The sequence below is a fragment of the Rhinatrema bivittatum genome, chromosome 1 (assembly GCF_901001135.1).
Source record: "Rhinatrema bivittatum chromosome 1, aRhiBiv1.1, whole genome shotgun sequence".
Taxonomy (NCBI): domain Eukaryota; kingdom Metazoa; phylum Chordata; class Amphibia; order Gymnophiona; family Rhinatrematidae; genus Rhinatrema; species Rhinatrema bivittatum.
This window is the reverse complement of record NC_042615.1, coordinates 481276392-481297984: the sequence shown is the minus strand read 5'-3', so window position 1 is coordinate 481297984 and position 21593 is coordinate 481276392. Positions and strand designations below refer to the sequence as shown.

At 41.5% G+C, this 21593-nt stretch overlaps 1 protein-coding gene across 1 annotated transcript in view; it reads right to left on the bottom strand.

Moving 5' to 3' along the window:
• The window catches only part of LOC115097885 (sodium/potassium/calcium exchanger 2-like), a 301887-nt gene that overhangs the window by 223487 nt on the left and 56807 nt on the right, over nucleotides 1–21593 (bottom strand). The window contains exon 5 of the mRNA XM_029614039.1: nucleotides 19785–20866. Coding sequence (XP_029469899.1) covers nucleotides 19785–20723 — 939 coding nt within the window. The 5' untranslated portion in view covers nucleotides 20724–20866. The remainder of the gene's footprint in view (nucleotides 1–19784; nucleotides 20867–21593) is intronic.

The window sequence follows — 21593 nt, the reverse complement described above, 5'->3', positions numbered from 1 at the left end:
AGGCCAGGAAAGTAAAGTCTGTGAGCTTCTTGCTCAGTGGGGAACCTCTAAATTGGTGGTGGCACCTGAAAGACTGCCCCGTGCTATACAATTTTACTGCCCTAGGCCAGAGGCTTGAGAAACCAGACAAAGTAACCATAACAGTCTGCGCCTCACTTCCGGCAGCCTGCTGAGACTCCAGCTTCTAGACAAAACATCATGCAACCACCCGGCCTGATCCTGGCTCCAGGCTGGACCCTGCTGAATCCAGCTTCATGTCCTATGCGTGCTCCATGCAAACAGCCAGCAAGTGCAGAAGCCATGCCAAAAGAGGATACCCCTGACCTCACAGGGATTACTGAACATGTACAGTGGAATATGCAGATGGTCCAAAGCCTTCTGCGTGGAATCTGTACTCCTGCCCGTGCTGCAGTCAGTTTTTTCAGAACCTGGTGGTTGTTGGACCAGACTCATCTGCCACACTGGACTCTGCTACTGATCCAGATGCAGCACCTGATGAGGGCATTTTAACCGGCACTCCTGATGAGAAAGACGCTGTGCCCAAAGGGGGCACTCCAGATGCACCAGACCCTGTGCCTGAAGGAAACACACCTTTGACTGCAGAATTGGATTTTGAACCAGATACTGTGCTTACCTTTAGAGGTTCTTACTACACACTGGACTATGATGTGTTGCCGGATCCTATTCCTGTAGCTGTGGACACAGGTTCTGGGACATTGTGACAAGCCTAAGATATGAAAAAATGTTTTCCCACTCGCAGTCTTAACTATTGTTGTCTCATGACTTCTTCGGGCATGGAACAGTGACATCCTAAGCTCCAACTCAGCCAACACTTCATAAGCTTGTTCCCCGCTGCAAGACTCTCCCACATAGTGTCACTGCTTAGAGTCTCAGCCACAGCTTGAGTGGTTGCTGTTAAACTGCAAAGAGCTCAACCCCTGGTAGTAAGTACCTTGCTTTGCTAGGCCTAATTCAAGGCTCCTGCTTTAAAATGCTTAGATCTCCAGGCACAGTTCAAGGCTTTTATCTCAGGTTTAAATCCTTAAAGCTCCAGGCACAGTTCAAGGCTTTAATCTCAGGTTTAAATCCTTAAAGCTCCAGGCACAGTTCAAGGCTTTAATCTTGGGTTTAAATCCTTAAAGCTCCAGGCACAAGTTCAAAGCTTTAATCTCGGGTTTAAACCCTTAAAGCTCCAGGCACAGTTCAAGGCTTTAATCTTGGGTTTAAATCCTTAAAGCTCCAGGCACAAGTTCAAAGCTTTAATCTCGGGTTTAAATCCTTAAAGCTCCAGGCACAGTTCAAGGCTTTAATCTCAGTTTTAAATCCTTAAAGCTCCAGGCACAGTTCAAGGCTTTAATCTCGGGTTTAAATCCTTAAAGCTCCAGGCACAAGTTCAAGGCTTTAATCTCAGGTTTAAACCCTTGAATCTCCAGGCACAGTTCAAGACTTTTATCTCTGGTTTAAACCTTTAAATCTAGTACACGTGGGCTTGGTTTAGGGACAACCAAGCCCTACTGCTTCCACCCACCGTAGCGTGTAGGAGACAAGAATTCAATACTGCATCTTGCCCACCTTCTGCTACATCCATCTACAGTAGTTTCCTTAGGTTCTAACCTGTCCAGTGTCCAAGTCTCCTTGAGTGGGTTTCCACCAGTCCTCTCCTTCCTCCATCAGCATGGGCTCCAAGTCTGGATTCTCCAGCAAGCCCACCTCCATCTCCTCCATGTCTCTCTCTGCCTTTAATAGTCCTTCTTCTGGTTCCTGTCCAGCCCCTTCATCAGGCCACCTCCCCAGCTCCTCCCAGTCCATCTGGATGTTCCCAACCTCTTGTTGAGGTGCAGGCTGTGCAGTTCCTTCCTCTTGGTTCACCACTTCACCCCCTTTCATGGTACCTTTCAGAGCAGGATCTCTTCCCCTAACCTGGGGTTTCTTGGCTTTTGAGGATTCCACCCAGGTTTCCTGCCCCAACCTTCCCCGGGGAATATAATGAGCATCACACTATCCAATCTGTTCTTGTTTCAGAAGCCACTGATCAGGAGCCTCTGTCTCTGCTGACAGGTCCTAGGGTTGTGGCTCCAACACACAGTGGGTGTATTTGCACCCAGAACTATTTCCATTGCAGGACTTCTTGTTATGTCTCCAAGCAAAACCGTAGCCACTGCAAATGGTTTACCCTGCTGACTGAGGCCAGATTTTGAAGAAATGTTAGGGTGCCTAGAGGTCACCCTTGGGGAGGAGGAATAATGTCAGGGAAAAAAAAGTGTTTCCTGGTTTTGAACTGGGGTTGGCTTGGTTCAGGGTTGTCTTTCATGCTCAGAAAACGAACTCTAGACTAAAGAGCGCTTGGTATATGGCCCTGCCCCTGAGGATCCAGATTGGTCTTCAGGGCTTTCAAAAGCAGTGTGGGAACACCTGGGAGGCCAAGAGAGGTGTGGGATCCTGGAGTAGACCCAATGTTAGTGTCCTGTTAAATTTTGGAAGTCTTGTCTCCAGTTGTGTGCTGTTAATAAAGAGAACAACTGTGAAAAGACCCAGACTGAATACCTGGACTGGAAGTAAGCCTTACAGAGTAGAGAACTCTCATACATTTACCTGCAGTGCACAAGACAAGAACCGTTATGCTAGCATCATTTCTCAATAAAACCGCTATTGCAACGTAAATCCTGTGTCAGTTGCTGTAGGGGCCATCAGAGCCTGAAAGTTACTCCTTTTCATTTACTAACCCATTACTAATTGCGTGCAATTTTTTAATATATTGACAGTCACTGTCAAACTCTCATCTAATGTGATAGGATATTTGTGCCCCATCACAGAGTACTTCAGCCAGGTAGAAAACTGGTAGAAGCAGGAGTAGGACAAGGATAGCCCAGGGGCAACAGGAAGGAAGCAGTGGGGCCTGGCCTTGGGAGGCTTAGGAAGGCTGGAGACCATGAGAGGTGAAGAGAGCTTACCTGTAAGGAACACCCAGAAAGTCAGGACCGCAGCTAGAATAGTGGTACTACTACTAATCCTGTCAGAAAGAGAGGAGCCAGAGATGAAATACATCCTACCTCAGTACAGGAGGATAGGGTTTTGATACAGGAATAGAGCATGTCAAAGAAATCAGCCTTGACCCAAGAGTATAGTTAGAATTCTGGTTTTGGTTTATTATACAATCATGCTTCAAAAATGGCCCAGGGATGCTGCAGATCCAATAAATAATTTACTGCAGCTGAGCCTCATAGTGTATTTGCTGATAAGTGTCCAACTGTGACTCTGACATCCATGCATCAATATCCTTTCTATCTCATGCCATATTCCTTCTGAGCTTTCAACGCAGACTATGCCAAGTTTTCACAAGCTCTAGCAACTTTGGAGTTCACATTTCAATGCTTTATAATCTCACAGCCATTTTCCCCACCACTCTTGCTAACAAACCAAAATAATCATTCAGCTAATAAGATATGGAATAATACCTCTTCTCTCTCTCTCCTTGGCTGTACCCTTATCTTTACTTCAAAAGCAAAAAAAACAAAAAAACCGCTATATACATAGCTTCCAAATCTTCTCTTTCGTACTAGCTAAGATGGGCACATCCATTGGATGAGACATACGCATACTCTGTCGAGGTTCACAAGCTGTCTCCTTCGGTGAATTTTGATTTTCCATCATGCTATACGCTTGCTTAGTCCCCAAGAACTTTGTTTTGCTGCAACCCCCACTGCGAACTCTCAGGATGATTCCCAAGAGCCCTGCATTTGGCTTATTCATCACTGCATTTCTCATTCATACTGAAACTCAGATATTGGCAGATGAAGAATACTTAGCTCCATGGTTTGCACATTTGTACCTCCCTACTGTGCTATTGCACCTCTTACTCGATCTATGGTCTTCTCCCTCCCTCCACCCACCACTAAGGTCACTTTGCATCTGTAACACACCTACTGGTATTCTGCCACTATTTTATTTTGACTTCTGCTCTAAGTCTCTTCCAAGTGACCACTACCTTCTCAGGTAAAATGTATATTCTCATATTCCTTCTGAACTTTTTTTTTTTTTTGGGCCTCCTTCCCTTCAGCTTCATGTGATGACCCCTTTTCCGTGACCTTTTAATTCTATGGAAAATTCTGATACTTTTATTGAAGCCTGAGTGTGTATATCTAGCCTCTTCTTTCCCGATATTCTTTTAGAGAGGACATCTTTAGCTCGTTTAGTCTCTTTCTGCATTGTGGCCCTCCTGTGAAATGACTCGGCCAGGTCAATATCCTTTTGTGAATGTGGTCTCTAGACCTGAGCACAGTTCTCAAGGTGGGGGTTCTCACCAGATGCCTGAAGAGAGAAATTACTACTTCCTGCTTTCTATTATTGAAACCTCTCTTTTTTGCACCCATCCAAACTATTAGTTTTCCCACTTGCTTTGTTTCAATGACTGGCCACCTTGCGGTCATTGAAGGCAACCCACAAGTTTAATTTTCTATTTGGTGACTGCTAATTCTTCACCTTACCCCCCCCCCCCCCCAAAAAAAAAAAGTCATTTACCCTTAATTTCTGCATCCCAAATGCAGGATTTAGCTTTTCTTTGCTTGATTAAAATGTAGTTACCATACCTTTGACCATTTTTACAATTCTTGTAGACACATCTTTCATCATCTGGCATAAATACCACGCTGTAAATTTTCATATCATCGGATAAACAAATACACTTTCCTTCTAACCCTTCCCCAACGTCATTTATAAAGAAGATGAAGACAAGGGCCTAGCATTGATCCTTCTGGAACCATGCTGGTCACTTTCCCATCCCTATTGATCACCACTCTCTGAATTCTATTGTCTCACCAACTTCTCACCCAGTTTATCATTTTTCTTCCAACTCCCACACTGGCTAACTTATTTACCAGTCTTCCATGCAGTATAGTGTCAAAGGCTTTGCTGAAATTCAGATACGTTGCATCTATTGCCACTCCTACCATTCCCCTACCTTGCCTCCCCAGTCTACTTCCCTAGGTCACTTCATGAAAGACGTTAATCTACTTTGACCTAGATTCACAAAGCTGTGATACCTTAGCTCAGGAGGGGCCCAATATTGTGTGTGTGGGGGTGGGGACGCCATGATATTTTGTTCCTCCCCACCAAAACATGGTGGCAGTATTGAAAAGAGGGAAAAGTCTACAAGACAAAAGAACAAGGTAGGAGCCTTGAAAACACAGGATGATGGCACCCAATGCTTTAAAGGGCTAGGTGGCCAAATACCATAACCCTCAAAAAATAGCTTGGTGGGCTAATGGCCCCTGCCAGACATCCCCTTTCCTTTTAAATTATCATTGGTGGCCAGTAGGAGGGCCCGGATGCCCCTAACCTGGGGCCCAGTCAGCACCATTTTCCAAAATGACATCAACCGGCCTTTGCCCCTACCACTTAGTTCTCCACCTGAGTTCTCCATGTGGTAGGGGCAAAGGTCGGTTGGCACCATTTTGGAAAATGGCACCAACAAGGCCTGGGGCACCCCTTAGCATATACAGCATTTATCGAGCAATATACACTGTTTAACATGGGTTATAGCCTTATTTCAGTTTGATAACCCTCCCTCTTTGGTAAGTTTATTCCCTTGTGAATCCATGTTACTTAAGATCCTGTAAACTGCTGGTTTCAAGGTATTTCACTATTCTATCCTTCGGTAGTGCTTCCATAAACTTGCCTACCACTGATGTTCAACTAACAGGCCTGTAGTTTCCTGCTTTCTTCTTGTTCAATGGTATTACATCTACTTTTCTCAAATCTACAGGATCCTCTCCCGCTTCAAGTGATGTTGAACAGATCTGTGAGAGGTGCCTTTATCACCTCTTATCTCCTTTTCTATTTCAGGATGTACCTCATCAGGTTTCATCATGATAGTGCATTGAATACCAGTTCCTCAGTAAATGGCAATGTGTTCATTCCATAGTCCCTTATCACCTCCTCCTTTGCTTTTAGTTCAGCACCCTCTCCTTCTAGTTTGAATACTGAGCAAAAGGTATTTGTTTAAGGTATCTGCTATTTTCTGAGCCCCCTCTTCGCTCCACTCAGTCCTCTCCTTTACTTCTTACTATTCTCCTTTGATCGTTCTCTTTTCACTTACGCAGGTAAAGAAAGTTTTATCCTTTGCCTTTACCGAATGGGCAATATATTCCTCTGAGCCTTTGCCTATCTAATTGCCCTTCCTGCCTCTTCTTATTTGTGTATGTCTGTATTTATATACCCACTTACCCAGGGCACTTTACAATACAGCATACAGAAGAAATGAAGCAGGAACAGCGACACAAAAACGTTTTGAGATGTGGATTTGGAAATAAACGTGTGAGCTAAGGAGTTTAAGGAAATGCTTGGTTGAAGTCCGAAGACAAGAGCAGAAGACTGGCAGTAAGGACTAAGGACAAGTTTGTTCAGGAAAAGGTGGGGGAGGGGGGGCTAGATGGGAAGAGGCAGCAGAATGAGAACCTGGCCTGAAGTAGGGGAACCATAAGGAAAGCCCTGGATTGGGAGCACAGTGATTGGAATAGGAGGTAGAGGGAGAAAGAGGAAAGGTAACTGGCTGCAGTGCAATGCAAACACATATGAGAACTCGAAAGCTTAAACTGAGTGTGGCATCTAATGAAACTAAAGAAGAGTAGCACATATTTAGCTGTTAATTGTGTTAGAATTATGAATATCACTTTGTGAACCGTTGTGATCTATAAATGGAACGACGGTATATAAAATGTCTAAATAAAATAAAATAAATAAAATAAAGAAAGCACAGATGGCAGAGGAGCTACATAAGAACTGAAACAGGAGACATGCTGCAGACTTTTAGAGCCACTGGGAGCTCAGCTGGTAGCCCACTGCAGTAAAGTAGATAAGGCACGGAGTACCACCTTGTAAGAGAGAAGGAGAATTTTGTGAATCCTGTAAAGTAAAAAAAAAAAACCTAGAGAAGTGCTGATCCTGGAAGCGTGGAGATGCAGCAACAGCAGAGCACTGACAATGACCCCAACGGCAATGACTAATTATGAAATAATAGCAAAGTGGAATCAATGGTGAGGAACCCTGAAGATCAACGTGGCACATGGTCAGCAACGGCAAAAAAGAACAAGTTTAAGGAGCATTCATGGAACAAACACATGAATACCTACAAGATGTAATGGCACTGAGACAGACAAAGAGAAAGCGTGGTAGAAATGTCAGATGATAGATGGGAGAAAGAGATAAATCCAAGTGGCACCAGCAAAGCAGTGACAACAACAGCCAACGGAAGAAATCAGGGAACCAACCAAGTGTGCCTGTGTAAATGGAGAAGAGAAGAGGACCGGAATAGAATCCTGCACAAGTCTTGCAATGCAGGAGGAGGAAGCAAGAGGCAGAACTCTGAAGAATATGATGAACGATGCCATCAGCAAAGCAGGGTTAAACCAGAGATACCAAATCAGGTCACGGTCTTCAGAGGAAAAGTAAAGTACTGTCAGCTGTATCAAAACGCAGCTGATAAATCAAGAAGCAGAATTCTTTGCAATAAGCCAGCACACGAAGTGAAGAAGAGTAGCTTCAGAGGAATATTGCTGCTGAAATGCAGCCTGACAGAGGTCAAGATCAGAAGAAGTTGTAGAGGGAGAGCACATTACAGCAAAAAGGCAAGGAGAGAGATGGGGCAGTGATTAGAAACATGTTGGTCAAGTGAAGGCTTTTAGGAAGACAGGGCAGACCACAGCCAGAGGAGGAGGCAGGAAAGATATCGGAGAGGAATGAAAGATTAAGAATGCAAGAGGTGAAAATATTTCTCCCACTACTTTCTATGTTTACCTGCTATCCTTGGGCCCCATTCCACATTTTTCGGTGCCTTTTTTCCTACCGCCACTTAGTATCTCCACCTACTATTGCTCTCCTTGCTTTCTACCACTTGGAATAATTTTCCTGCTTCCTTCTTCCCAAGTTTCCAGTGCCTCATTTGTCTTCCCAATCCCGTGTCCATAGATTCCTTCTTCATCAGTTCCCACAGCCCAGTTTTTTTCCCCTCAAATTGTATTTTATCCTGGTGGCCTTTTCGATTTGTACTCTCTTCCCATTTCTACATTTCTCCCACGAATGTATAGCCACAGACGATACACCGCACACGCCTTCAAAATAAGAATGGAATAGCTGAGAAATGGGTGCCCCAATGTGATAGCAGAGCAGCTTCTATCCCACGTCTGTCAAAATTGGAAAATGACCTATGAAAAGTCCATGACCTCCTTTTCCCACCAGTACCCAAAGAATGATTCTGAAATGATAATCCGTAGGTTTTGTAGAATTGCAACAAGTAGAGAATGCATTTAACAGAATAATGCTGCTGTGACAGAGTTTTTACACTCTGGAGGAGGGATCAGCCACAAGGTCAGACAGAAGTCAGGAACTGTGCCCCAGGGGGAAACAACAACAATGTAAACAGCACCCTAACTCCAAGGGCTGCAGTTCCTTCCTCCATAGTGCTCCTTCTCCTCTTCTCAACTCTTCTCTGATCTGAATCAATGTCTAATCTGCCCTCCCCTTGAAGGGTAGGAAAATTCTCCTCACCACAATCATAAGCAAGAGGGGGAAAAATAGGAGGAAAAACCTCCTTCCTTCAAAACTGGGTAAAATAAACAAACAAAAACTTTCTTCAGATCTAGCAGTCTCTGTTTGCAGCAAGGATGTAATGGCCCTACAACAGTAGGGCCATTACTGTTCAAAATCAAAATAGAATTCTCAATCACTTCTCCAAGAAATAATCATCTGCTTGGTGAGCAGGGAGGCCTACCAGGAGCACTCCTCAGCTCCAAACAACTCAAACAAGATGCACCCCCCCCCTTCCCCCACTCCCGCCTTCTAGGCATGGAAGACTCATCCTAAAAAGGGGGTAATCAAAAGATAGAGAAGGATTCAAATATACAAAAGCTCCAAAATGATGCCACTAGGAAAATAATTAGTGAGGGTACAAAGCTACTATCATATTAATAAGTCAGGCCATCAACAGCGCTAATCTTAAGTTATTGATAAGACTGTAATGCGAATATAATCATTAGCAGTTCTTGGTCATTTTGAGGGAAATTTCAAAGGGATATCAGTGGGCGAAAAACATTTTACCCATGTATACTCCTTGTCTGAAAATTACCCACCCTGTAAGCAGGGAAAAGTGCAGGCACAGTTCCAAAAGATGTGTATTTATACCCGCATTGTCCCAGGGTGGGGTCACATTGACAGAGAAAATTAAATGCATAGTTTTGGATTTTAAATTTTGAATGTTTGGTTATTTTAGATGATTTGTTTGAAGAGGGTGATAGGTGGTCTGTTTTAATTTTCATTCTTATTGTATCTTTTATTGTAAATCACTTTGAGATTTATTGAAAGGTGATCTATGTAAAAGTTTTCTGACCAAAACTACTACTATTATCTGTAGAAAGAGCAGATGCAAATCTCTGCATGTGCTTTTTCCTTATGCTGCTTTCAAAGTGAAGGTACATGTGTACTCTTCCCTTGGGAGGAGCTATGTTTAGGCTCTCTCTGGGGCTCTTGCCCCAGGTTCACCCTTTCTACTTCCTGCTACTTTTCTAGCAGTTTCATTCATCTCTTCTATTTTGTCATGGCTCCTATTTTTTAAGTTGAAGTGAACCTGTTTTTTTGTTGAACACCACTACTGGACTGCTGGCTGTGTTTCTCCAATTGGTTCAACTCATTGAGACCTCTTTCCTATGTGACTACACTCAGGGCTGGTGCAAGGGTTTTAGGCATTCTAGGCGAACCTTCTGCCTTGTGCCTGCCGCCTCCCCCCCTGTTCCCCGGTCCAGGCCCTGGCTCCGGCCCTGACCTCATTCACTCAGACAGGACCCCCCCCCCCACACACACACCCTTATACAGGCTCCCTCCCTCCCTCCCTCTCTCTCACTAACACCATTGCTTTCTCTTACACACATAATTCCTCTCACTCACACACACACACACACACACACTCAGAGGCACTGCTCATGGCCCACCAAGTCTCTGCTCCTCTCAGCCACGAGTGGGATCAGCTCCGCTTGTGGTCCCATATGGCTGCTCTTTACTGCCCCCTAATGGCTGGTGCCATAGGTGACCACCTAGTTCACCTATCGGGATGCACCGGCCCTGAGTATCCTCTGAACTGAGATTGAGAGTGAAAGAGAGCATCCTGGATCCCCACCACTACACCTAGGACCCTGGAACACCCTTCCATGGAACACTGGCACCCAAGGCTGGAAGTCTGATGTGTGAGAGAAAGTTAAGAGGTCTAGGACAGTGAACTTAGGACTTGGGACTTTGTTTCAGCCCCTGCATTAGGGATCCTGAAACCAAGAAGGGGTTATATTTTAAAAAATCTAGTCAGCTTTTAAAAAGCTACCTTTTTCTACCATATCTCTTTTGCTCAAAGAAAGCTGGTTTCTTTCTTATTCTACTGCATCCTATACTCACTCAGTCTTTTTTTGTTGTTCATTAATCAACCATGATGACAGATGAATTGAAAAGTTTAGGAAGCTTCTACAAATCTGATTGACTAGAGAATTGGATCGAGGAAGAGTGTTCGATGTAATTTACTTGGATTTCAGCAAAACTTTTGATACGGTCCCACATAGGAGGCTTGTGAATAAATTGAGAAGCTTAGGAGTGAATGCCAAGGTGGTGGTGTGGATTATAAACTGGTTGATTGACAGGAGACAGCCTGTAATGGTAAATGGAACCCACCCTGAGGAAAGAACGGTGTTAAGTAGAGTGCCACAGGGATCGGTAAACCATCTGCTCTAGACCTGGGTAATTTTTAAATTACTTCCTCAAATCTAGTACAGGATTTATGGTTACAGCTAGATGAGAACCTTCTAATGAAAATGCACATCAGTAAATTAAGTCAGGTATGCCAAGTTGTGTATTCTACATCGATTAAAACCATTAACTCTTGTAGACTTCAATACTGTACTGAGAATGCTAATCGTCTCAAACTTTGACTACTGCAACTCCCTACTACTAGGTCTTCCAGCAAGTCATTTAAAACCACTACAGCTATTGCAAAATACTGCAGCAAGACTATTACTTGGATCTAGGAAATATGATCATATTACACCATCTTGATACCCCTGCATTGGTTACCAGTACAAGCCAGAATCTACTATAAAGTATTAACGTTAATATTCAACATCATTCATTCAAATAACACCGGCTTGTAAGGAGTGGCACTAAAACTTTACAAACCTCAGTGAACAATAAGATCTCAAAATAAAGGATTACTGACTATTCCCACAATAAGGAGCACACATTTGATGCAAATAAAAGATCGAGTGCTTTCTATAGTGGGTCCAAAGATCTGGAATCTATGCCTGAGATGTTATGTATTTTACCAGATACAAAGAGATTTAAATGTGAATTGAAAACATGGCTATTCAAAAATGCATACAATTTAACTTAAAAACACCAGAAGATACAGATCCACAAAAGCAACTAGATCAATGTTAATATGGATTAGAAATTTTGACTTGATAAATGCTTGCCTCTGCATATCACCTCTGTAACCAAACCGTTTTGTCTACACGTTGAGTTACAATTACAAATGTCACTTTGTAAACCATTGTAATCCATAAATGGGACAACAGTATATAAAATGTCTAAATAAATAAATAAATATTGGGACCAGTTCTGTTCAATATCTTTGTGAGCGATATTGCGGAAGGGATAGAAGATAAAGTTTATCTATTTGCAGACAATACTAAGATCTGCAACAAAGTGGACATACCTGAAGGAGCAGAGAGAATGAAAAGTGATTTAAAAAAGCTTGAGGAATGGTCGAAGATTTGGCAGCTGGGTTATGATGGGGAGGTGAAAGATTGATGTGCATGGACTGAAACAGGGATCTTGGGGTGATGGTGTCTGGTAATCTGAAGATGGTGAAGCAATGTGACAAGATGATAGATAAAACCAGAATACTGAGCTGCATAGAGAGAGGAATAACCAGGAAGAAAAAGGAGGTGGTGATGCCCTTGTACAGGTCCTTGGTGAGACTTCACCTGGAGTACTGTGTTCGTTTCTGGAGTCCATACCTCAAAAAGAATAAAGACAGGATAGAGGCGATTCAGAGAAAGGTGACCAAAAGGGAGTGGGGTCTGTATTGGAAGACCTATGAGGATAGGCTGAAGGATATGAATATGTACACCCTGGAAGAGAGGAGGTGCAGGAGAGATACAGACCTTCAAATACCTGAAACATTTTAATGATGCACAAACTTCAAACCTTTTTAGTCAGAAAGAAATCAATAGAACTAGGGGTCATAAAATGAAACTCCAGGTAGGATGACCCAGAACCAACATCAGGAAATATGTATTAATGGAGAGAGTGGTGCATGCCTGGAATGCCCTTCTGGAGGAGGTGGTGAAGATGAAAACAGTCAAAGAATTCAAACTGGCACGGGATAAACACTGTGGATCTCTAAAGGAAAGAAATGAAGAAAAGTATGCATGGGGTAATTTGTTGGTTCAGCGGTTACTATCCTTAGAGAAGGCATGAAGATTACAAACCCTTAACCAATAAGCCTTGATGCTTTTAATGCAACTGCAACATTGCTCCCCGCTTTGATTGCAGGGGGAAAAAGGGGAATTTGATTCAACCAAGAGAACCCTAACTTCTACAGTCTGGAGTACTGATATGCAGATATTAGAGAAAAAGCACAGGAATGCTTCTACAGCTAAGTCTATAAGAAAATGAAGAAAAGCGTGCAGGGGGGTAACTCACTGGTGAATTGGTTACTACCTTTAGTAGAAGGCATGGAGATTACAAACCCTTAACCAATAAGCCTTGATGCTTTTAATGCAACTGCAACATTGCTCCCTGCTTCGACGGCAGGGGTGAAAAGAGGAATTGGATTCAGGCAATATCCAGTGAGGGCCTGACTTGTATGATTTGGGATACTGATACGCAGACATAAAGGAAAAAGCACAGGACTGCATCTATGGCCAAGACCATAAGCAAAGCACCTCAAGCAGCAGTGACTGAATTTTCAAGAAGGCTCATCACCCAGTAAAAATGTTGCTAGCATACATTTTTTATAGGTTATCATAAGGCTTGGATAAAACTGCACAGAATGGCAGTTACTACCCTTAAGAGAAACATGGGGGTAACCTGCACGGAGCGGCGGTTACTACCCTTAAGAGAAACATGGGGGTAACCTGCACTGAGCGGCGGTTACTACCCTTAAGAGAAACATGGGGGTAACCTGCATGGAGCGGCAGTTACTACCCTTAAGAGAAACATGGGGGTAACCTGCACTGAGCGGCAGTTACTACCCTTAAGAGAAACATGGGAGTAACCTGCACGGAGCGGCAGTTACTACCCTTAAGAGAAACATGGGGTAACCTGCACGGAGCGGCAGTTACTACCCTTAAGAGAAATATGGGAGTAACCTGCACGGAGCGGCAGTTAGTACCCTTAAGAGAAAGATGGGGGTAACCTGCATGGAGCGGCAGTTACTACCCTTAAGAGAAACATGGGAGTAACCTGCACAGAGTGGCAGCTACTACCTTAAGAAGCTTTCTGGGCATTTGGTCCTTTTCTGTCGTCGTTACTATGTTATTGTATAAAGTTTGCTCTGTTTCTGTCATGGTAACCCTATTGCACTTTAAAAACCATTGGGATGCTTTCCGATTGATTGCATTTTCTAACAGCCTGCTCTCGGTATCTGACCAAAAATTGCCAGTTAACAACCTTGACGGAACATAAAATGTAATTAAAAGTATTTCCTTCCTGTTTGTCACTCCCTCTAAACATGGCCCTAAAGCAGACACGAATATCACTACATGCGAACGTGGTTTTGAAAACTGCCCTCAAAATAGCAAGTTAAAGCAAAGAGATGACAAATGAACACGGAAAGTATGGTAAGACTAAAAGAAAAAGAAAAAGAAAAGGAAGTCAACAAAAAAGGACGTAGAAGGGATGAACTAGAAAGGCAAAGGGCTTGCCGAAACAATAGACTGAAAGAGCAGATAACAGATTCAGTGAAGATGACATAGAGGAACAGAGTTGTGAATTGATGATGAATGCTAATCTTGTAAAACATTCAAATTCCTTCATTTGCATATATGTTAAATTACTCTTTTCCCCTTCATTTTGATGGGTATTTATGTTACCGTCAAATAGTGTCTTATTTACTAGTAACGTACCAGCTCTAAAATATTTACCATGTTCCAATCTTAGCTCTTGCTTTACTTTTCATAGGAGGTAGATATTCAATGGGCCCAGTGAACAGAAAAAGTTACCTGAGTAAGAACTGTGAAGACTGAGGGCGGCTACCATCTTTCACTGCTTCAGTGCACTGATTCCTGCTGCTGCTTTGCATGCCCTACGACCAGCAGCTTAAGGTTTGCTGCTTGTTACAGGGGTGAGAGCAGACAGAGTCACTGTCAGTACTCTATTTAGTCTCGTGTGCGTCTTTCTCAGCTCCACCAACATAGCCTGTCCTAAGTGTACGCCGGTTCTGAATGTCTACCTGCTAGACAGTAAGCACCACACAGCAAGGGTTGTCTCTTCTACCTGTCTGTAAAATGCTGCATACATCTTATAGTGCTATACAAATGCTCAACAGTGCATTTGTATAGCACTATAGTGATCGTTTTTTCCAAATAAAAAGCTAAGGATGCTTATGTAATTTATCCCAGTTTGAAAAAGATTAAAAATTGGGGGCTAACTATTTACAATAACCACTTACCATTGCAGAAACACATTTAGTGTTTTAGACCTTCCTAGAATAAAAGCATAGCATTCACTTACAAATCTAAATTCTTAACAATTCAGTTAATGTTTCACATATATTTTCATACTTTCCATTTGTTCAAGGCAAAGCCTACTTACTAAATCTTTCCAGACATTGTTGTTAACTTATCAGTGTGAGCCTGTTACTTAATGAGGGGAAGCTAAACTGAGCATGCTCTTGAGAGGGCTCAGCTAATTGGAAACTGAAGGCCTGAAAAATTAAAGCCATGGACAGGAGATGACACTGCACTATTGTACTCCTAGGCCCTTGGGGATGAATATATTTGACCACACTTCTTTGCCAAAACAAAAACACATCTAACACATTTTGAAGACATTCTTACTTTTACAGGGCACCAACAAGACTGAGGAGACGTGCAGGAGAAAGAGAGCGAGAGAGAATGATGGAAAAAAGAGGTGACAGGGGAAACACACCAAAGTACTTCATAAATAAATCCACATTTCTTTACAAAAAGCAAATGTATATCTAAGGGGTTATAAGAGGACAAAGGTCACTGCTATCATTGTTATTTTATGCATTTTTGTGAGCTTTGAGGTAATAGCAGATTGCGTGGTGCAGCCATTGCTACTTGGTGGTCACAGATTTAGCTGTAGATGTAGAGGCTATTGCCCTTCTGAGTCAGATGCATGCTCCCTTCTGTCCTAAATCATGGCCTCTCACGCTGCTTTTTGAAGAGTTTACTGACACAGAAAACCGGCTATTCTGAACACACACGTTAGTTTTCTGCTCTCCAGGAACCCTCTGGGCTCCATTCACCTTCTCTCCTGGAGTGTAACAGCTCTCCCACTTTGCCCCTCTACTCTAATAAGCAACCCCTTTAAAATATGTCAGGCTTTCTTTTATACCCCTTGTAAGCCAGAAGAAAGAGTCGAGAAAAACAGAACTGAACATACTCAGTTTAGTGTTCCTACACTCTTAAGTTCCTCTCATGCATTTTTGGGTTTTGTGCAAGGAAATAGTGCGACCATGCTAAAAGGGACACCGTGCTATAATCACTCGTTAAGTGGTTTTTAAAAGTGCATGGCAACATTTCTTGTGAGGGAACACTAAACTTTTCTTTGGATGAGCTTTATTGCATAGACCAGCTCATTTGGGAATCGATTGTCAGGACTATTTAGGCAAGCAAAATGGAGTAACTGAAAAACAGCAGGTGTTTTCGGGAAAACATATCTTATCAAATGGTCCCATTATGTTTCTTTGAAACCTTTTTGCAGCAAGAAAGGTTGTTTCATGCCTTCTTTTACTATTAATTATGGAAACATACTTCATCCCAGTAATGGCAATTTATGGCAGGAATGGCTAAGGATGAAGCTTAGGGACTGCAGGCCTTCGTTTGTGATACCTGGAATCTTCCACTTTTAAATTACCCTTCACACTCAGCTGTCCAAACCACAATGGTGCTCCTCTGGCCAAGATCATAAACTGTATTTTCCTTCCAAGCCCAGTCAAGTCCATCCTAAATGATCAGGTCAGCATTGTGGGAAAGCAACTATATATAAATAACTAGGAATAGATAAAGACAGAACAATACAGTATAAAACATTGGCCCAAAAGATCAGCAAAGATCGACAGAAGAGTGAAACTAATACTGAAAAGTGCTGTAGCAGCATGGATATAAGCCAATCAATCAACATGCCATCCATGTAGTGTCAAACAGCTTTGGAATCATATATTGGTCCCAGAAAGACCTTAACCAGTTGGTTGTAAACACAAGAAAATGGCTCCATGTTTATCAGCCAACCTATAAGAACCAATGTATGCCAAGAGCTGAAGATCTCATTCTTACAAAAACAGATAATAGATATAAAGCTACTGTAGTAGGCCTCCAAGCATTCTTAGTATCATCAACAAATCCAGATACCAAAAAAGCACTAACGTACAAAAACAAACAGCCATAAACTTTCCAACAAACTTGGGCAAGCATTCTGAAGAATATAAGGAATAATTAATAACCCAGCAGCATATGAAGAAAAAGAATCTGTATTTGCCTTTTCCAGTTTTCTGTATCGTAGCTGTGAGCAATCTTATGTATAGCCCACTGCTAAAATTATCAATTTCTCATCTATAGATTTAAGTTAAACTAGCCAATACTGTGTAACGGTTTGATCTATGCATAGTTGCTGAAATAACTCTGCATTTCCCCATTATATTGGAGCAGTCACTGCTTGCTTCTCCTTGTTTGATGGTGTAGCTCCTTAATGAGCTTTTTCTCTTATTTTGCAAATTCTGTTTCTGTAGCACAGAACTGGAGGTGGTTTTCCATCTCATGGCTGCCTGTATACAGATGACCTGTTTACAGAAAGGTACAATAAGACAGCACAACTCATTCACGGAAAACTGTGTGCACACCAGGAGGGTTATTTTCAAAAGATTTTGTGTGTCTAAACGTGTTTACCCTGATAAGGAAACTTTTTTTTGAAAATGTTGTACGTGGCTAAGCATGCTTATTTTTATCCTCACCAAAAAGGGAAAGGGGCAAGGGGTGAGGTTGGGATGGAAAGAGGAAACGTACACATGGGGATTTTGTTTTGAAATACTCATACCTATTTTGATCTTAGTATAGGGTTTATGGAATTGTGTTCAGATTATGAGATAGGCAGTCACCTCAAGGCACAATTAACGCCATGATGTATCTATATTCCTGTGGTATGTATCATTTTCTGTAATTTTAAAATGTTATTCTAACGCATTATTATTGATGCCTTTTGGCTATGACAGGGAAAGGCAGATTAGAAATCTAAAATTAAAATACGCGGGTAGCAAAGTATCTGTGTTCCCTGCAGGTCCCCAAAATTTCAAAAGGGAAACTCTGTGGGGAGTTTCCTTTATAAAATGTGTTTGCAGGTGGCCTGTGTAGATTAAAAAGTTACCCTTAAATCATGACTCAGAATTGCAGACAAAGCTGTGATCACCTGGGAAATTCATATACTAACCTAAAAACTCATTGTTCAAAAAAAAAAACCAAACAACTTGGCAAAGGAGGAAAAACACGAGAGTAACACTGCTAATATACAGCAAGAATCAGCACATTTGAAGATGCAGAAGATCACCAACTACCAAGAGATGCAATCGGAGATCAAGAAAACATGGCAGAAAGATACTGATATAAACCTAATTATCTCTGGTGCCACCAGCCTGATAAAAAAGAACTTACAAGCTCATCACAATATATTGCCGATGTATATTAAACCTTACAAGCTCCAGAAGGAAGGTCTCTTTGGCACAATGCAAGAATTAAGGGCACAAGAAATCAATTTCGGAGATCAAGATCATATTCAACATACCCTGGTTTAAGAGTGAGATTCATTCTAGGCATGGTCTGTGCAAAACAAAATACATTTGGATTCACTGACCCATGATATTTTTCCCTTCTCTCATCCCACCCCCACAGTTATGGGAACTGGATCAGGAAGGATGCATATAAATTAAACCTAGGTTCAGAAGAGGAGACAATTTAAGGGTAAGGTGTAGTGTTTTCATCCCTATACTTCATAAAATCTAGATCTGAGCATTAGACAAAAGGTAAGAGCTACTGTTGAATAGACTTTTTGACAATGGTGTTCGGGATCAGCTGTTGCACTGTCTTAAGTCATTTCTTGAAGACCTGGTCTACCAAGTCACAAGGAATTCTGGCTCTTCTCAGACTAGTAGATTACACTGTGGTGTTCCGTAAGGTTTAGTACTATCTCCTACTTTTTTCAACTTGTATCTTGCCCCATTAGCAAATCTCATATTGAGTCTCGGTTTCTCTAGTTACTTTTATGCCGATGACATTGCTATCAGCGATTCTTGTTCCCTAGAACATTTGGGAAAATGTAATAGTTGCCTGACCAAAGTGGCAGAATGATTAACCTCAATTAAATTGAAAGTAAATCCTTCAAAATCTGAGGACATCTGGTTCACCAGGGAAAAAAAAAAAATTCTGATTGTCTTCCCTGCCCATTGATTGCAGGAAACCCCATTCAGTTGAAAAATTAAATTATTATATTAGGAGTCAAGCTTGATACTTCATTAGACTTTTCAGCCACAGGTCTCTAAGGTCCTGCAGACATCTTCGTTTTTCTTGCAATTTCTCCATTGACTCAGACTTTTCCTAGATTAAACTCTTACACATTCACTTATATCAAGACCACTGTCTTGATTACTGCAACCTTTTGCTGTATAGTCTCCCATCCAATCAGGCTAGGAGCCTTCAACTTGTCCAAAATATGGCAGCAAAGCTAATTTTCGGCAAGCAAAAATATGATCAGGATTCCTCACTGATGCAGGACCTATACTGGCTCCCAGCCTGATTATGCTTTTAGGGCCCTGTGATGGGGAATGCCTTCATAATCTTGCATACCTGATCACTCCCCATTGTCCTGCCTGTGCATGTCAGTTATCCCAGCAAGAAATGTTAAGTTTTACCATCACCTAGACAAATTCAGCTTGAAAGTACAATGGAAACTAGCATTTCCTTTGTAGTCACCCAGCCTGAGGAGCTCTTTTCCATTAAATAGTTGTCTGGAAAACGATTGTCTTACATTTCGAAAAGCCTTGAATCCTTTCCTTTTTCAGATGGCCTACCAGTCTTAGTTCTTTTTTGATTTCAGCAGCTTATTACAGATTTTTATAATGTTTTATAGCTGCATCTTTTTATACCTATTACAACACAGTTTGATGATTTTATTTGAAATTAGCAATATTTTTTACTTAATCTGATTTTAAGATATACTTTATTTATCCCATTTCAACTGTTTTATTGGTATGAATTTATTAGAAACAGTTTTACCTCATTTTTAACTGTTTATTATATGTGATGATATGACTTAAATATTTTTAATATGAGATTAATCTGACTCTTATGTACTTTTAGCATGTAATTGTTGTTACAAACCATTAACTTTCTAAAGACCTACCATTTCACATTCACAGCCTCAAATATGCATAACACTTTATGTATGGCTGGAGTCAATAGATCTATGGTTTTCTTTCAATATAACCAACTAGATGTACACACACACACACAAAAACATACCTTTCTTTCAGGATCAGCAGCTGTTACCTTCACAACTTTATTTCTGTTTATTTTTCTTTTCACCCAATCTTCTACTTGAACATTGTGTTTCATGAAAGTCACATAGGCAACATAAGCCGTCAGCAGCAATAAACTTTCCCACCACTCAATTACATTATCCAAGAAAAAAGTTATTAGCAAAATCAAGTCCAAGACATAGAACGACACATCCCTGAACAGTGGCCACCAGGTAAGGTTCAGGACTTCTTTGGAGAATATAGCGCACATCCCAATCACAAAGAGGATGTTAAATACTGCCGAGCCTACTATTGTCCCAATACCAACATTACTGTGCGATATAAAGACACCTATTAAAGATGTGAAGAGCTCTGGGGCCGAGCCTCCAGCTGCCATGAAGGTAGCTCCAGCCACATCATCTGAAATGGCTAGCTTTTCTGTGATGACTGTCAGGGAAGGAACAAAGAACTCATCGCAGACAATAGCTAAGGCTATGAACATGTAAATCATCCCCATAATATGGAGGACCACTGCTCCCCTTCTTCTGACCTCAAGGGAAAAAATATCTTCTGGATAGTCTCCTTTGGAGGCATGGGCCTCTTCTGTTTTATTACCATCTTCAGTTTCATATTTCAGGGACACAGGCGTGCCAGGAGTGTCATTTTGGTTCTGTTCCTCCAGGAGAGTTCTTTGATGCCATCGTGTTGACTTTTGGCTACCTAAGATGGTGGTGAGATCTGTGCTATGTGGTTCCACCTTGAAAAAGGCACTGATTGAGAAAGATAAAGTACTTATGGCTGTGATGCTGATGAAGAGTCCTAGTATTCGTATCAACCTCAGCTTTTTCCAGACCAGCCGATGTCTCCTGCTGCATCTGAATAGCGACTCTTCCAAACATGACCCCCCATGGAAACTATCAGTGGTAGCTTGATGCAGACCCATTTTTTTTTCCCTTTAAGAATGCCGTCTCAGTTTGTTTGATGGCTCATACTTTTATCTTCTTTTGAAGTCAGAAGTGCTCCGAGTTGGTCTTCAAGGTTTCAGTAAATTTCTGTTTCACAGGCGGTGCATTTTTTTCATTCAGGCTTGAAGTGGGACAAAGACGTAACATTAGAAACAATGCTTAAGATTATATTTTTTTTCTAAAACTTTGAATGGCATGCAACTAGAGAAGCAAAGGGTTACAGCATAATGAAATGACACTTAAACAGCATCCTACTGCATCTAGACAACAAAAAATATGATTTCAAAGAAACAGTAATGGGGGTTTTCAATTGACCAGGTGCAAGCCTATATTTATAAATTTAAAAATCCATAAACATTGGCACTGTTTTTAAAAGTAAATCATCTGTGAATTGGTTGCTGAAATGTAATTCTGTTGCTTATTCAATAAACTATGACAGTGGCAGTGAAAATTAACTTGGGGTCGAGATGGGGTGAAGAAATCTTTGTTGTCTAATTTCCAAAGATTTTCCCAAAAGAAAAAAAAGAGATCCTTCCTTTAAAGAACAAGTCTCTATTTATCCTGGTCAACTGGATCATATCCATGACCTGGGGCTCAGAGGTTCCATGCATTGCAGTAGTTTTTATTCTATTGTGAAATCTTCCGGATGTGTCCAGATTCAGAAGCATCCTTAAAAACGGGGAAATCTGATGCCTACGTTTATTCATTAGAAATAGTGAGAAAATAATATCAAAGAAGATTTTTTGGAAACCAATTTTGGGTTTTATTAAATGCTATTTTGTAGGTGCCTGGCTTTTTATTTTGATCACTCTACTTGATGTACTCATTAGTTTTATATTTTTGGAATC